The 16,208-nt window shown below is 47.8% G+C and overlaps 2 protein-coding genes across 2 annotated transcripts; one reads left to right on the forward strand and one right to left on the reverse strand.

Moving 5' to 3' along the window:
- Window positions 1-3,426: 3,426 nt before the first annotated feature.
- Window positions 3,427-7,003, reverse strand: LOC103639559 (MDIS1-interacting receptor like kinase 1). The gene is made up of 2 exons (XM_008662294.2): window positions 4,152-7,003; window positions 3,427-4,056 (listed from the first exon to the last, which is right to left on the reverse strand). The coding sequence occupies exons 1-2, from the start codon at window positions 6,880-6,882 to the stop codon at window positions 3,644-3,646; spliced, it is 3,144 nt and encodes a 1,047-aa protein (XP_008660516.1). The 5' UTR covers window positions 6,883-7,003; the 3' UTR covers window positions 3,427-3,643.
- A 6,645-nt stretch (window positions 7,004-13,648) lies between these two features.
- LOC103639560 (GATA transcription factor 4) lies at window positions 13,649-15,959 on the forward strand. The gene is made up of 2 exons (XM_020544413.3): window positions 13,649-14,302; window positions 14,403-15,959. Exons 1-2 carry the CDS (start codon window positions 14,207-14,209, stop codon window positions 14,985-14,987), a joined length of 681 nt encoding a protein of 226 aa, XP_020400002.1. The 5' UTR covers window positions 13,649-14,206; the 3' UTR covers window positions 14,988-15,959.
- Window positions 15,960-16,208: the final 249 nt, after the last annotated feature.

Below are 16,208 nucleotides of genomic sequence, written 5' to 3' on the forward strand. Positions count from 1 at the left end.
GATTTGAGATTACTCTGCTATATTTGTTCGTTTTTTATATGACTGTTTGTCTTTTTTTGGTCACTGGCGTAGCGACCTGCCCATTGCTCTCGGATTAATGATGTTGTGTTAGTTCTGTATGTACTGATGATCTGATGTTAGCTGGGACTGCAAGGTTTAAAGGGTGGGCCTTCAAGTAAGTTGGACCACGTTATCAATGTGTGTTCCTTCTCATGCCAGATCTATGTGACCATATGGGACCACGTCTCATCTGACACTATCTAATTGGGCTATCAACATTCAACAGCATATACCGGTGACGACAGTTATCCGATTGTCATGATTTCAACGGGTTTCACCAAGACGTCAGTTTAAACAAGCTTGGTATAACTATCTTCTGTGGAAACACATGATTACATATTTACATGCACATAGACTTTACCTCCTTAAGCACACTTAAAAGACTAGCTGATAGATCTTGAAATTGACGAGGACTAGTTTGAAAACGTAAATCCATGCCCCTTCATTTCCTAAGGTGAGTAGCCCCTTCGAGGCCTCCTTTGAAACAAGGGAAAAATGAAGGAATTTTAAAGGATTGAAACCCTATATTTTCTAGGGTGAGTAACCCTTTAGAGGCCTCCTTTGGAACATGAGAAAAATGAAGGAATTTCGAAAGATTAAAACCCTATAGAAAGTTTTCTTATGTTGTCCTTTAGAATAAAGGATTGAGCTACTATAAATCCTATAAAATTCTTATAGAATTGAGTATTATGGTGAGATTTTGGAGGATTTTTAATACGACGTTCAACCTCTTCAAAATTTTCCTATGAAATTAAAGGCGACATGCAACTCTAGTCCTACGTTTTTCTCATCCCTATGTTTTACTAATCCTACATTCTAAAGGAGGTCCTATGTTTTACAAATCCTCTGTTCCAAATGAGGCCTGAGTGACATTTGAATAAGAAATTTAGTTATTTGTGTCAGATTTCCCTCTCTGGGTTTAGCTCTAGTTGCTCCCAAACTAGACCCTATGGCTGAAATGCACTATACTATCGGTGCCGGTGGGCCGCATGTACTTGGCATGTAATGGTAAATGGTAATATTTCCAATATTCTCTTGGACATGGACCACCGACACCGGTAAGGGTTTGATAATTTTAATTATGATTCTCCGTTTGTTCATAGTGTCGCCGTATTTGCTCTTGGTTCGTGGGCAAATGTTGTCCTGCATGTTCTCCTGCTGAAGTTTGGCTTCATGAAAGCGGTGCATTGATCCGATGTCCGGGGCAGAAAATTTTGGCCCAAACAAGCAAGGCAAGCGGTGGTGTCACCTCAAAGCATAGGATCCAGCTGAGAACTGGCTGACGGCATAAAGCGTAAGGGGTTATTATCTATTGCATAATAGTTCTTGTAAGCCAATCAGTTTTGTCTTACCTTTGTTCAGTGCCATTGTGCCGAAGTCTGACAAAGCTAACCAAATCAAAATTAGGTTTAGTTAAGATCTTGCGGTCAATAGGCCAGTGGTTACTGTTGTCATCAACTGCATGGGAAGGAAAAAAAAAAGTAAAAATCAGTGCCATTGTCTACAGCGTGTTTTTTTTCCCAATCTGGGTTAGCAATAAGTTTTGAGAAAGAAAACATCATAGCTCGTATTTGGACTTTTGTTTCAGTTGGTCGTTTGTCTAAGTGTCTTGTTATGCTCAATAATATATATAGATCTAAAGCACTTTTCGGTATCTATTGTAAATTATGTTTTCATTAATTTTAGACACTATTTGGTTGGGTTTCTCTTTCTCCTTTAGCCACATGAAACCATTTCTAAAAGTTATTCTAAATCTTGCTCTCTAAATTATCATTTAGAGTCATTTACATAAAAAAATGATTGCTACATCTTTTAGCTCCATAGTATTTTTATACATTATTTTCACTCTAAAACCATTCTCGTTTTTATATTTGACTAGCGAGAAATATATAATGGAAGATAGTTAGATTTAGATAACCAATTAAAGAAATTGCTGCAGTTTTTTTTTACCAAAATCTCTATTCACAGTAAATAGAAAGGATATAGAGAGCCTCTTAGAGTTGCTCTTATATCATATACTCTAGTTAGTTCTTGATACAAAATAAGATTATAAGACATCAACTAGTCATGGTTCCTTGAACTTCAGAGTATTTGGATACTTCTTCCGGTTTTTTTCACATGTCATATTAGCTTTGTTCTAGGATAAATATTTTAAAATCTTATAGAGTTTCACAACATATACATTATGTATTACAAAAGTAGTTGTCATAGTAAGTGTAAAAACATAAATATTACATTGTTAATATGTATTTTTAAATAAAATACTAGTTAAATTTAAATATATTTTACTTAGAGTAAACCTAATACGGTATATATAAAAAAATAGAGTGAGTAGTTTTTAATGTTTCAAAAGAAAAAGAGAAACAATTTCCTAAGAATAGATCACAAGCTAGCGGACCTGAACCAATACGGGCCGCCGTTCCTGTAAGAAAGGATAATGATGGGCCTTACGTATGAGGCAACGTGTACCCACCCCGGCGGCCCCGGCACCTCGATCTCTCAAAATAAATAAAATAACAAAACATAATAAAAAATAATAGAAAATGACGTCAATATAGATGGCGCATAATGTTCATGTGGCGCTCTGGTGTTACTAGGGATGGCAATGGGTAAGGTATCCAGTGGGCACACGAAGCCATACCCATACCCACTAGGAAAAAATTGACCCATACTCATACCCACTACCCATCATGGGTACAAAATTACGCCATACCCATACCCACCATAGGTAGCGGGTACCCATCGGGTACCCATACCCATTAACATTATGATAGACATAATCATTTAAATCGCAAAAATAAGTACCAGCATAATAAATGTATCAAACCCAACATAATTTTATCACAGGTTCAACAATATTCAATATTAAATGGCAATATCATGCCTTCAAATCACACAAAACATAGCATTGATTCTACAAAACTGTGGATAAAACATAGCATTCATTTTATATGAGACATATAAATCCGGACCCACGTGTCATATATTAGCGGGTTCCCCATCGGGTAGCGGGTATGGGGCAACAAAGAACATACTCACGCCCACCATACCCGATGGGCATAACAAATGACCCAATAAAATACCCATGGGTATCAAAATCCGCCATACCCGTGCCCTAATAGGGTTTTTACCCATCGGGTTTCGGGTTTCGGGTACCCATTGCCATCTCTAGGTGTTACTGACAGGAACAGAGAGCAAAGTTATCATACTGTTAATCGCCTGTGTAATCTAGAATGTTTTTTTCGACTATCTTCATCCCAAAATATAATTTATTTTAGACTAATTATACGTTCATCGAGTAACATATGAATGTCCATTATCATTTAAATGAATGTTGACGGAAAAAAGATGTTCTAGCAAGGACTATATTTTAAGACGGAGTGAGTATTATTTGAAGGGACCAACCGCTTTGCATCCTAATAGTTTTGTTAAAGTATAAACATTGGTTACATTAAGCTCTTTTCCCTCTGAAACATACCGAATTACCAAAGTATGAATCAAAACTATGGTAAAAACTGTACATGGCATGATTACATTTACATACAAGCCCGCTAACGCCAGTGTTGTCTTCTGTCACCGCAGTCTATAGGTAACTGGAGTCCGGCGACGTCGTGAACACCGGCCTGTCCTTGTTCACGACGGTGGCGGCCACCGTGGCGCTGCTGCTCTTGCGGCGCGGCTTGGCTTCGCCAAGCATGATCACCACGTCCCGCATCGTGGGACGGTCCTTTGGGGACTTGGCCGTGCACAGAACCGCGATCCGCAGCACCAGGAGCATCTCCTCCCGGACGTGGTCGACGCGACCGCCGACGCCGGAGTCGAGCAGTTCCTCCACGCCGCTATTGCTGCGCAACCGCTCCCTGATCCAGCCGACGATGTCCTGGCTCTCGCCGTACTCCGGCTCGACCGGCCGCCGCCCCGTGAGGAGCTCCATCAGAACCACTCCGAAGCTGTAGATGTCGCTCTTCTGATCCACCTTCAGCCTGCACCCGCACTCTGCAACAAGCAGCCAGATCAACATCAGTTCACGAGCGCGGTGGTGTGGACTCGCCGTTCACGTGACGATGCGGACGGCGGCAATTGACACTGACCTGGCGCGATGTAGCCGTAGGATCCGGCGACCATGGACACGGGCACGGGCTCTTCCGCGCGCGCCATGACGCGGGCGAGGCCGAAGTCGGCGATCTTGGCGTCCATGTTGATGTCAAGGAGCACGTTGCTGGACTTGATGTCGCGGTGGATGACCGGCGGCCGGCAGTCGTGGTGCAGGTACGCGAGCCCCGCCGCGACGCCCACCGCGACGTTGTACCGCGACACCCAGTCCACCAGCATCTTACCCTTTCCCCGCCCGTGCAGCGCCTCCCACAGGCTGCCGTTCACCATGTACTCGTACAGCACCATCGTGTCCAGGTTGTTGCTCACGTAGCCCAACATGCGCACGACGTTGCGGTGGCGGAGCCGGCCCAGGAGCTTCACCTCGGCGGCGAACTCGCCGCCCGGCTCCACGTCCTGCCGTCCGTCGGCCGTGGCGGCCTCCTCGGGGTCGGGGCACCCGGCCGCGCGCCACAGCTTCTTGACAGCGACGACGGCGTGGTGGCGTGGCATGTCGGCGCGGTAGACCACCCCCGTGCCGCCCATCCCCACGATGTTGTCCTCCTTGATGCAGGCGAGAACCTCGGCGCTGGTGAAACTCAGCCGCTGGAAGGCCGTGAGGCGCCACGGCCACGCACCGCTCCCGTCTTCCCCCACGGCCTCGTCGCAGCATCTGCCATTCACGTACCACCGCTGGTACACCTGCTTGCCAAGGAAGACGACGACGCATGCCACAATCGAGACCGAGATGCCGATCGCCCATCCAGCGGCGATGTGCTTCACGTGTGAGCGCCGGAGGCCGTACGACTCAGACGAGGAGGCCCGAAGGGCGCTAGCCCCGCACGGCGGCAGCACGCCACCACACAGGCCCGGGTTGCCAGCAAGGTCGTCGGGGTTAATTGTCCTCAGCAGACCAGTTGTTGGCACGGGACCGGTAAGGTTGTTGTACGCCAGGTTGAGCATTTCGAGCGCCGGTGAGCCGCCGAAGTTGCTCGGTATCACGCCGGTGAAGGAGTTGCTGGAGAGGTCGAGCACAGACAGTGTCGACATCATGGCGATCGCACCAGGTATCTGCCCGGTGAAGCGATTACTCCGGAGGTTGAGCGAGACGAGCCTCTGGCACGACGCGAGGCTGGCCGGTATTGCACCGGACAGACGGTTTCTGGACAGGTCGAGGGCGGACAGCGACGGGCAATCGCCAATCTCGTCCGGTACACCGCCGGTGAGCTCGTTGTCGGCCGCCGCGAACGTCTGCAGCGTCCGGATGGACAGGATGCTTGACGGGAGCGCGGACCGCAGCTGGTTGTGCGAGAGGTCGATGAAGGAGAGCGACGTGGAGAGCGCCAGGTCGTCTGGGATCTCCCCGGACAGCTCGTTGCCGGCGAGCTCGAGACGCTGCAGCCGCGGGAGCCGGCCGAGCCCCGCGGGCACCGTGCCGTTGAGCCGATTGTTGTGGGCGCGCACGCGCACAAGCGTCGCGCACGTGGTCAGGCCCGCCGGGATCGGGCCCGTGAAGACATTGTTGAACAGGATCAGCTTCGTCAGGTTGCCGCTGTCGCAGAGGCCGGCCGGCACCGGTCCGGACAAGGCGTTCGTCGACACGTCGAGCCACTGCAGCGGCTGCGCGCCGCCGAGCGACGGCGGCAGCGCGCCGGTGAGGGAGTTGTTCCAGAGCTCCAACACCTCCAGCTTCGGGAGGTCGCCGATTGCCGCCGGGATGCCGCCCTTGAGCCTGTTGCACATGAGGTTGAGCAGCTGCAGGTTGGCGAGCTGCCCGAGCTCCAACGGAATCGTGCCGGTGAGCGCGTTGTCGGATAAGTCCAGCATGACCAGGGAGGTCAGGTTGCCGATCTCCTTGGGTATGGGGCCGCCGATGTTGTTCTTGTAGAGGAAGACGGTGTTGAGGTACGACAACCCGCCGAGTTCCGGCGGGATGGGGCCTTCCAGCTTGGCGATCGCCAGGTCGAGATACTGGAGGTTGGCGAGGTTGCCAATTGCGGCCGGGATCGCGCCTACGAACTCGTTGTAGCCAATGATGAGCTGCTCCAACGCGGACATCTCGAACAGCTCGGCCGGGAGCGCGCCGCCGAGGTTGTTGCCGGAGAGGCCCAAGAACCTGAGCTTCCGGAGCTTGCCGTAGGACTTGGGGATCGTGCCGGAGAAGTAGCCGCCCCTGAAGTCGAGCGTCTCAAGCGCGGTAGCGTTGCCGATGTCGGGCGGGAGAGGGCCGGCGAAGTTGTTGCCCGACGCGTTGAGGTGTGCCAGCGAGGCGAGCGCGCCGAGCCCGGCGGGGAAGTGGCCGTCGAAGCTGTTGTCGCTGACATCCAGCTCCCGGAGCGTCGGGACGGACACGAGCGCCAGCGGCAGCTCGTGCCCGAACGCGTTGCTCTGCAGGACGACCGAGGTGAGCCCGGTGAGGCCGAGGATGGCGTCGGGGATGGTGCCGCTGAGGTTCATGCCGGCGAGGTTGAGGCCGGCGACCGCGCCCCGCGCGTTGCATCGCACGCCATCCCAGGTACAGTGCGACGACGCCGACGCCGGGTTCCAGCCCGCGAGCTTGCCCAAGGGGTCGACCAACGACGCCTTGATGGCAAGCAACGCCGTGGACTCATCGTCATTGCCGGCGGCGTTGCAGACGGCACTGCAGCACAGGAGCAGCAGCGCCAAGGAGAAGGATAAGGGGAAGAGCAGGCGTGCAGTGCTACCAAGCATTGGAGTAGCACTAGCCATGCTCGGTTCTTCTGCTCTCCCCTTCTCCTTCGCTCCTTTGCCGCCTCCTTCTTCTCCTTCAGTAGTAGCAGAAGTGTGTTTTCATTGCCTTAGCTTGTTTGAAGCAATAGAGAAATGGAGGGAAACTCGCAGGAAAGTATATAGGGGGGCGGGCATGTCTATGATTAGGATCAGATTAATTGAATAGTTTATGTGTCTGGAGAGGGATTGGATGATAAAAAAAATACGTGCTGGTGGCATGATAGTGCATAGGCATACACACTATACTGATAGCATAAGAACAGCTCGGTATGGGAGTGTAAAGGTTGGGAGGAGGCATGGACATAGGCTGGAAATGCCTTTGAAATTATTGAGAGCTTGGGGAGACACAGACACGGCCCATGTGGTGAAGGGAATATGTGAAAGGCAGATTGCTCACTCGTCGCTAGAGAGAGAGATTTGTCTTGTTGGGGTTAAACAAACGGAGTCGCAATCATTGTATATACGCAGAACATGGGAGGGTTTCCGCTGAGGTTTATTCAGTATTTGTCATTTTTTCAGTTATGATGAACACTGGTTTATCTATCAAGTGTTGATTAATGCCAAGATTACTTTATTTGCCCCTTGGTTAGTGTAGTCTACTGCTAAAAGGAAGCGAAGCTACATAGTCATAGCAACAGCAGCAAGCGTGCTGTGGGTGTGTGTTTAACAAAGCAGTACTTTAATTTCGTCTTGCAGTGGAGTACAACTGAACTCGTGTCAGTGATCCTCGCAGGTTGGAAATCTATTGACGCTGTAAGATTCCGTTCCAGGTGTGCCATTAGTAGTAGTTCGTGTGTGTGTTTTTTTTTAATTTTCTGCCACAAGATTACGAAGAGTGAAAAGTGAGCAGGAATCTTGTATCCTTCTTCTCTGGTTAGGCTTGCCAGCTGCCGGCAAGAACAGATCACGCTTAGTCTCTAAGATCATTGTCCAGTAGTCAGTGGCAGCGCTGTACACAATAGCTAACATGCATATTATTAAAGATCAGTTGTTAGTTAGTCATTGAACATTTTCTTGATAATAACGGTACAGAAGCATATGCACAACTTGCCCACTGGCCAAATAATTTCCAACGCATGCAAGTCCGATTCTTATTTCTTATTGATTAGTAGATTCTTAAGGACGTTAGTCTTTAATTTCCAGCACAACTTGTCCTGAACTTTGGCACTTTTTTGACAAATAAGATATAGTACGTAGCTTCTTGTACGTTTTGCATATACTGGTTGTTCTACACTATGTAAAATTTGTTGTTGTTTTTTTACCTTGAATATGACTCAAAAAATACTCCCAATGACACTGTTCCATTTCTTATAGGTATTGTCCTGATAAACAGATCGAGAAACGAAGTGGATGAAACAGCAAGCCTTCGTTCATTCCGTTTGCTTGTTTTTTTAATCCTTTTCTATGTGTGCAGAAATCTTACGGTGTGAAAGCCCCACAGAATTTCAAATGGCACACTCTAGCAACATTCTTCCTTTTTCTATGGTTTGTACATGATGAAGGCAAAGCTAGCACTATCCAAAAACATGTCCAAGAGCTTCCTTCAATCAGCGCCATCATATATACTCCGAGAGACGACGACGACGACTTGGTAAAATCTGAATCTGTCAGGGCTAGTTTGGGAGCTAAATTACTGGAGGGGTTTGGTGGGGAGAAAATCTCCTTATTCAAAATTGAATAAGAAGGAGATTTTAGTCCCTACAATCCCCTCGGATTTTGTGACTTCCAAACTAGCCCCCAGTGTTGGATCGCCTATGTAGTTGCTGAACCATTTTAGTTACCTTGAAAAGGAACATGCAGCAACAGAACCCTTGTCCTCCTCCCCTCCCCTCAGCTCAAAAAAGTCAGCCCCCACAAAACAGCATGATCCCTCCCCTATCTATCTCCAGTCTCGCAGAACCTTCCCATGTTCCAGAAGGGCAGCCATTATTAATTGGACCCAACCTCACCTGGCTGCTGGCGAACATGAACATGATACACCGACGATGGATCCTTCTCCAGACTAAACGTTAACTTCAGTTCCCTGATCATATATAGCAACATAATCAGTACTGTGACAACTTCAAGCCAAGATTTCAGCTCTAGCGCGTTCGTCAGCTAGTTTAGAGAGATCGTGTAGAAACTTGACCCATGCATGCTATGCTAGCTGCAGCACACAAAATCATGCAAGATGCGACCACCAACTGCTGCTAGTGCATGCGATATATTAGCCAGCCTCCCCTTCCAAGTTCCAACTCCTCGGTTACCGCCGCTTCGCTAGCCCACATGCGCGCAGGCCTCCATCGTCCATGGTGGTTGCCCAAGCTAAGCTGCCAAGAGACAGGCCGGGCGTGGGGGCCATGTGAAGTGCTCCCCTCGCTCGCTTTGCAGCTTCTGAAATTCTCCGACTATCCACAGGGACTCGGACATCTTAGAGCCCATCATATTCAAGACTAGGGCTAGAGGACAAAGCTGTAAATCAACTATGAACTAGAAGCTACCACCGGTGGATAAACTTAGCTTACTATGGACACAGTGCCGACTCTAGGCCTAGGCGGGGTGGGTAACCTCTAGGGCCCAAACACCGAGAGGGGGGCCAAAAAATGTTTCCTACAAGTTTTTGGATAATCACGAGCCACAGAAGTGTTACACAAGTTTTGCAGATTTTTTTTTCTCATGATATCCCATCTAATGTTGGTATCAATGATTTTATCAATGAATTTTAAGACTTGCTAGTAACTTTATCGGATGTTTTGATGTCAGTAACTGATATTCTTCAGTTCATTATAGTTACTGAGATTCTTCAGTTCATTATAGTTGTAAATTATTATCCAAATATCGGTATTGTATATAGGATTTTATCGACCATTTCTATGATCACAGGCTCAGCTGAAAGAAGTTTCTCAGAGTTAAAAATATTAAAAATATATTTAAGATTAACTTATCACAAGAAAAATTAAATAGCTTAGCTATATGTTCTATCAAGAAATATACATTAAAAAATATTGATCTGAACATTGTCCTTACATTTTTTGTTTAAAAATGCTCGACGGAGTTATTTATTTTAATATATATATATATAATCTAAAATTGTAATTTAGATTACTCTAAATTTTATTCTCACTTAAGATATTCAAAAGAATTTACTGTTATTTACTATTATATAAATGAACAAAAAAATAAATTACGTAGATGTATAAAAAAACAGAAGGAATTTTCTTTTATTGCCAAACGCACAAAAGTATTGCGAGCTGGAAGCTCGCAGAAGAATCCAACAGACCAATAAGTGTTTTACCAAAATCCTTTGATCCTCCATCAAATCAAAATTTCAGATGAGAGGGAGCCATGCTGCATGGTACTTTAGGACAGCACAATAATGTAAGCCGGTGACTGTGAAACAAGAGCGCGCTCGACGATGATGATCATGCGGTACAAATTAATTACAGATTGCTGCGGCTCGTGTTCAATCCGCTGGATGGTTATCATTGCTGGCTGGCAAACGCTGAAACGCCCGCGTCCCCGTCCCCCTGGCTTCTTGGGCCGCGGCGGGCGCGAACACACACGAGTCCATTCGCTCGGCAGCCCAGACACCCGTCGACCCGGTGTCTGAAACTCGCCTAGATCAGCTCGGGATGGTTTGGACTGTTTCTTAAATGGGCCGCGCCAGAAAATCAATCACAGAACAAATTGGAGATGGGTCGATTGGTTACTAAATTTGTTTCTGCCGTTTGACAGTTGACACAAATGTTTGTTGAAAATACGTACAACAATCCTATTGTCAAAAGCTGCATGTGAAGATGACTATCAATATGAGACAGGAATGACCGATTGCATGAAAGCAATTTTTTTATAATGCGTTTGGTTGGAGATTCAGTTAAAATAGAGCGGTTTCATTCTAGTTTTTGAGAATGTAGACGTTCTATTCTCCGTTTGGCAAACAAAACAGAGTCACTCTATTTTTTGTTTGGTTGAAGAGTAAAATAGAGCGGAGCCGCTCCGTTCTTTGTTTGGTTAGAGAGTCATATGAGTGTAGAGGGAAGAAGAGGGAGCAGAGCGCTCGCATCCGACCATTTTAGTGGAGCGGGAGCACTCCAATTATTTATGATAAATTTCCATATGGACACTCCAGGAGCCGCTCCGCTCCTCTTTTGTTGAAAACCAAACATCCAAAAAACTAAAATGGAGCCGCTTCATTCTTCTCCACGCTCAACCAAACTAAAATGGAGCAATTCTGTTAGGAGTGTTCTCTAACTCGGTAACAGATAACTGAGTTGGAGATTATCCTTTCCCCTTGTGCACGGTAATCTCGCGCCCTGATTGGATGCGCAAACCGACTCATAGTTGCCCTCCCCCGTAACAAAGAAGCACCATATAAACATGCAGTAGGGGGTGGCAAGGAAGCCAATGCTTCCTACCTCCTAAAACCCTAGCCACAACATTTCTAGAGGATCTGATCTCCTTTTGGCTTCTCTAGCGATATGAAACGCAATAACCCATGGCCTCCACAGAGCCGACAACCCCATTATTGCCAGGCTCCGAGGAGCCAGTGACTAACCCTAGGCAGGGAGGACAACATAGTGCCAGCTAGAGACAATACGACGTCAAACAGAGGCAAGACGGTGCCCCACCGTAGGACGCGACGATGTTGGCCAACGCGGCGATCAACTGGGATAGGAAGGTATAACTCATGGTTCCCCTCCCATTAACCTCTTAGATCAAGTTCTAAGTATTATTCATCATTGAGGCTTTACAGACTGGTAAATTAGGAACTTAGTTAGATCATAGGGGTCTAAGTTTTCTATCCAATCCATCATATGAAAGTGAAGCTAGCCACCATTCATCGTCGATAATGACATTTTTTAATATCTCTGCCCATGCAACTCCAACTTGGATAGTTCTAAAATTGTTTCATAAAAACTGGATAAACATAGAAATTAACTTATATACTAGATGTAATTAATAATATAGATAAACTAATAAATTTAGCTTGAGGGTCCATCGAGGACTCAACTCTTTGGTGTCCCCATAGATGATGGTCAGCATGTGCATCGAGTCCTAGAAATCTATATATTCTTCTTCGGGGGGGGGTGGATTCTTGGGTCCTTAGTCGTAGCCTTGGGGTGCTCTTGAGTCCCTAGGTTGAAGCTGAATGGTGAGGAGGTTAGATTCGGTGGCAATTTAAGAGTAAGTGCCCTCAAAGTTGGGAAAATTATCGACATAGTTCTTCCTAGGACCCAATTAAGGCCTTAGATATATTTATGAGCCATGATCGGGCTAATTCGGTCAGAGCAACATGGAAGTAGTTTACCATTACTTCCTCATCACCACTAGCGGTGAGGATGGTAGTATTGATAGTTCCATCATAATTCTTAGGAAGTTGAGGATGAAAATTTTATGACCATTTTGCATGCTATAAGACAAGGGTATGTGTCATGCACTACTGGGGCTAGGAGATAAGAACGCTGCAGGAGAGCACATGCATCATGTCGACTCTGATAGCGCGCGAGGGCTTCTCAAGCACCGTTGGGCCCTCTGGGACCATCAAATGTTCTGAGTGCCTTCATGAAAAACCCATGAGCGGGGAATGGCCGAGTACAACATAGGTTGTTCCGATGCGAATTGAAGGCCTCATGCATCCTAATCGATGCACATGTCCATGATGATTGTGACCAATGTATACAAGGCTTTGCACAACCACATCCTCGAGTTGCCACAATATTTTCTCGCTCTAACCCTTTCTACCTCATATTTAGAGAAATGTGTGTTTGTCACTTATGCTAAATTGCACTTAGGAGTAAAACTAGTTAGGATAAATCCTGGCTTGTCCCGATGAATTATATATTCAAACCGCTTGAGTTCACATTTACTAACATTTAGTTCTTTTTTTGCAAATTTGAAAATGGTATAAGAAAAATATGATTGTTTTTTATTGTTTTCCCATTTTCCTTCTATTTGGTTTGTTTTAGAACCCGTATGAATCCCATCCCTTTTCCTATCCCAGTCTTCCTTATTTTGATTTCGTTTCTATAACCAAATGTGAAAATGGGAACGAGAGATGGATTATACTGGTTGTATGGTTTGTTTCCATCTCTATTGTCGATGGCTTAAGAAAAATTATTGTCTTCTAGAGATATCATGGTTGTAATTTGATTCTTATTGATTATATTGGTTAACTAATCTTTGTTATCTATCATTAGCAGAGTCGGAGGATGAACAGTAAGTCTACAACACAATCTTTTCTTTGATTACCTTTTTTGTGTAGTACATTGTGTTGACTTAAAAGAAACCGGTAAACGTTTTATATTTATGTTTAAGTATAGAATATAAAAATAAAAACATATATATTCTATTGGCTAGTAGTCGGTGTGTGAATGCGGGTTCAGAGCCAACAACCATATTTCGAATTCTTATTTTCATATAATTTTAACTTTTTACCATTTAAATATAGTGAATATGATGAGCCATAACTCTAAATTCTCGTTGGATTAAAATGGCACATTTGTCCCTCGTTGGATTAATAAGAAGTTAAGAAGTTGAGATTCGCACACAACTAAAACAATGAGGCGTGTCTCTCTCGCACGCCTCGTCAAGTTTCAAGGCCATTGTTATTTTTTTTTACATGAAAAAGTGCCAGCGCGGGAGCGGATAGCCGGTCAAAATTTTTCACAATTCACCTGCTCCGTGGTACTGCCGGTGCCGGGAGACCTGCATCTGGATTTTTTTTCTTTTAGGAAACAAGATTGACCCACGATAAGGTGAAACAGCTTTCTGTACATTAATACAACACCATGAAACAGCCCATCGAAAACAAGAAACAGTTCGTCTCCAACTCCAAGTACGGGGCAGTTGTATCCGTGTGAAAAAGCTCGGACCCTCGTGTCACGAAATGCATGCGCCGCCGCGGCCTGGATGGAGCCAGGCAGCAGGGTCATCTTCCTTCCGTTTCTGTTCTTCTCCACTGCCTGTGTTTAATCCTGAAGCAAACCCTAATGGAGGGGCAATGCTGTTCTAAGCGGGCCAACAGATCCAAATCGTATCCAGCCACGGGACCTGAGACAGAGGCAGCCCCACGTGAGCGTCGTGGGGTTATTTCCCTCGTTAAAACCTATGGATTTGTAGCATTATCTCTCAAGAACCCCAGACCAAAAAAAAAACTCGCTTGCTTAACTTGTGAAACCGCTGAGGTAGAAGCAAAACCTCCCAAAAAAAGGGTTGGAAAGCAGATGATAAAAAGCCCCACGGGATCACCCCGAATACAAGTGTTGAAGCAATCGAATAAAAAAATCCATTTCTTTATCCCTCAGCCTTGACGGTGGCGGCGACCATGGCGGGGTGCGGGGCGGCGGCGGACGAGAACCCGGCGGCGGAGGAGCTCGCGAGCGGCGCGGACGCCAGCTTGAATGCCTTCTTTGACCACGCGGTACCCGTCTCGTCCATGGCTGCTGCGGGCGGCCGCTGAAGGCTGGGTTCACGACATGGGTTCGCTGAAAAATTCGTCCTTTTGGGGGTGGTTCTTGCAGGGGTTGGAGCTGGCGGCGGCAGCCGGAGGCGGGCAGGGGGCGGACGACGACGAGGAGGAGGAGCTGGAGTGGCTCTCTAATATGGACGCGTTCCCTTCGGTGGAGACCATGTCGGCGGAGGTGGAGGCTGCGCCGTCGGCTGCGCCGCCGGCGCGCCTGGAGCCGCTGCCCCACGCGTCGCACGCGGTGGGGCCGAGGACCAAGGGCTTGCGGCGGCGGCGGCGGGTGACGGCGCCGTGGAGCGTCCCGCCGGTCCTGCCGCCGCCCGCGGGCAGCGGCGCGCCGCGGCGCCGGTGCACGCACTGCGCGTCGGAGGAGACGCCGCAGTGGCGGCAGGGCCCAGCGGGGCCCAGCACGCTGTGCAACGCGTGCGGCGTGCGCTTCAAGTCCGGGCGCCTGTTCCCCGAGTACCGCCCCATCCTCAGCCCCACCTTCTCCCCGCTGCTGCACTCCAACTCGCACCGCCGCGTCATGGAGATGCGCCGCCACGTGGAGGCGGAGGAGGCCGCCCCCGCCGCCGGCCGCGCCGGCGCCAGGGTCCGCCGCGCCGAGCGCGCCGCGGCGCGCGCCGCCAAGGGCGAGTGATGGCGCAGCTTTCGTTTGGCGATGGAGGCGACCGGAGACCGGCCATGATTACCTGACCTCCGCTCCTTTTATCTCCGTAGTTTTCGTTCGCAATTCTAGTTTTTGTTAGGACTGGGTAGGATTAGGAGGTCGATGCAGCAGCTGCAGACGAGAGGGAGGGAAGAGCGTCGTCGTGATCAAATGTCCTGTGCAACCGTTGCTTCTGCTGTAAACAAGACTCATGGAGGTCACCAAACTGCTCTAGTCCATCCGCTGTAGTCCATCCGCTGTAGCCTGTAGGGATTGGATGGGATGGGACGGAGGAGAGTCAATCATGGAGAGCATGGGAGGAGAGCATACATGGAGGGCGACATGTCTGCCACTCAACGGCCTTTGCTTTCTGTTTCGCATGGGAGGAGCATACGATTTCGACGGGTTTTTGCTTCCGTCTCCCCATGAGTGATGAGGCCGGCAAATCACGCTCATCTTCTACCTACCACACACGGAAGAGAAGAAGAGATGGCCGCCTTCGTTGCACCGTCCGCGGATATATGCTCTTGCCCCGTCTGTCAGTGGCCGTGCAGCGCTTCCTGTCATTCTTCTTCCCTCCTGGAACTGGAAGTGGCGATGGCGACTGGCAACGTGCTCGCGGTCGCAGGTCGCAGGTCGCAGCCTTCTAGTTTCAGGAGGTTGCAGAAGCCCAAACCGAGCAAAAGCTTTATCACTGCATTGCGTCAATATTCACAAGAAGCTGCTGGGTCAGCCGTCCGTCGTTGCAGTGCAGCGCACGGCCCTGGCATTTAGTTTTGCGAGCAGTGGCAAAAAGAGCAAATTATGGCGCCCCAGGCGCATGTGGGCTACTGGGCTGGATGTTGCTTGCTGGTACGCCCATGCTCGATTCTGGAGTACATTTGATGCAGTACTCTGCATATCATCCCGTGTTCTTGTTTCTTCAGACTTGCATGGAATGCAGTATACCCTTTGCTGTTCTAATAGTTTGCGTTTTTTTTTTGTGTTTTAGAGAAAGAAATGTGATGGAAACTTAACAAATTCACAATCTGTCAATCCGGTTTGGTTCTCAACCAAGCCAAAAAAAAAGAGGCTAGCTTATCTTCAGAGAAAAACTGAAAACATCACTTGGAACTGACAAGTCATATATGCCTTTTGACTTAGCAAGGAAATTGAACTAAGTGAATATGAAGTCTTAGGCGAAAACATGATTAAACTAAGAGGTCGATGAGA

This window comes from Zea mays, chromosome 9, assembly GCF_902167145.1.
Source record: "Zea mays cultivar B73 chromosome 9, Zm-B73-REFERENCE-NAM-5.0, whole genome shotgun sequence".
In the NCBI taxonomy this organism is placed as follows: Eukaryota; Viridiplantae; Streptophyta; class Magnoliopsida; order Poales; family Poaceae; genus Zea; species Zea mays.

What these genes read in the sequence shown, in the direction of transcription:
- LOC103639560 (XM_020544413.3), top strand. Translation starts at nt 14,207, where the DNA reads ATGGCGGGGTGCGGGGCGGCGGCGGACGAGAACCCGGCGGCGGAGGAG. An exon ending in ATGCCTTCTTTGACCACGCG is followed by an intron (nt 14,303 to 14,402) that starts GTACCCGTCTCG and finishes TGGTTCTTGCAG; the next exon opens with GGGTTGGAGCTGGCGGCGGC.
- LOC103639559 (XM_008662294.2), bottom strand. Translation starts at nt 6,882, where the DNA reads ATGGCTAGTGCTACTCCAATGCTTGGTAGCACTGCACGCCTGCTCTTC. An exon ending in CTACGGCTACATCGCGCCAG is followed by an intron (nt 4,057 to 4,151) that starts GTCAGTGTCAAT and finishes TGCTTGTTGCAG; the next exon opens with AGTGCGGGTGCAGGCTGAAG.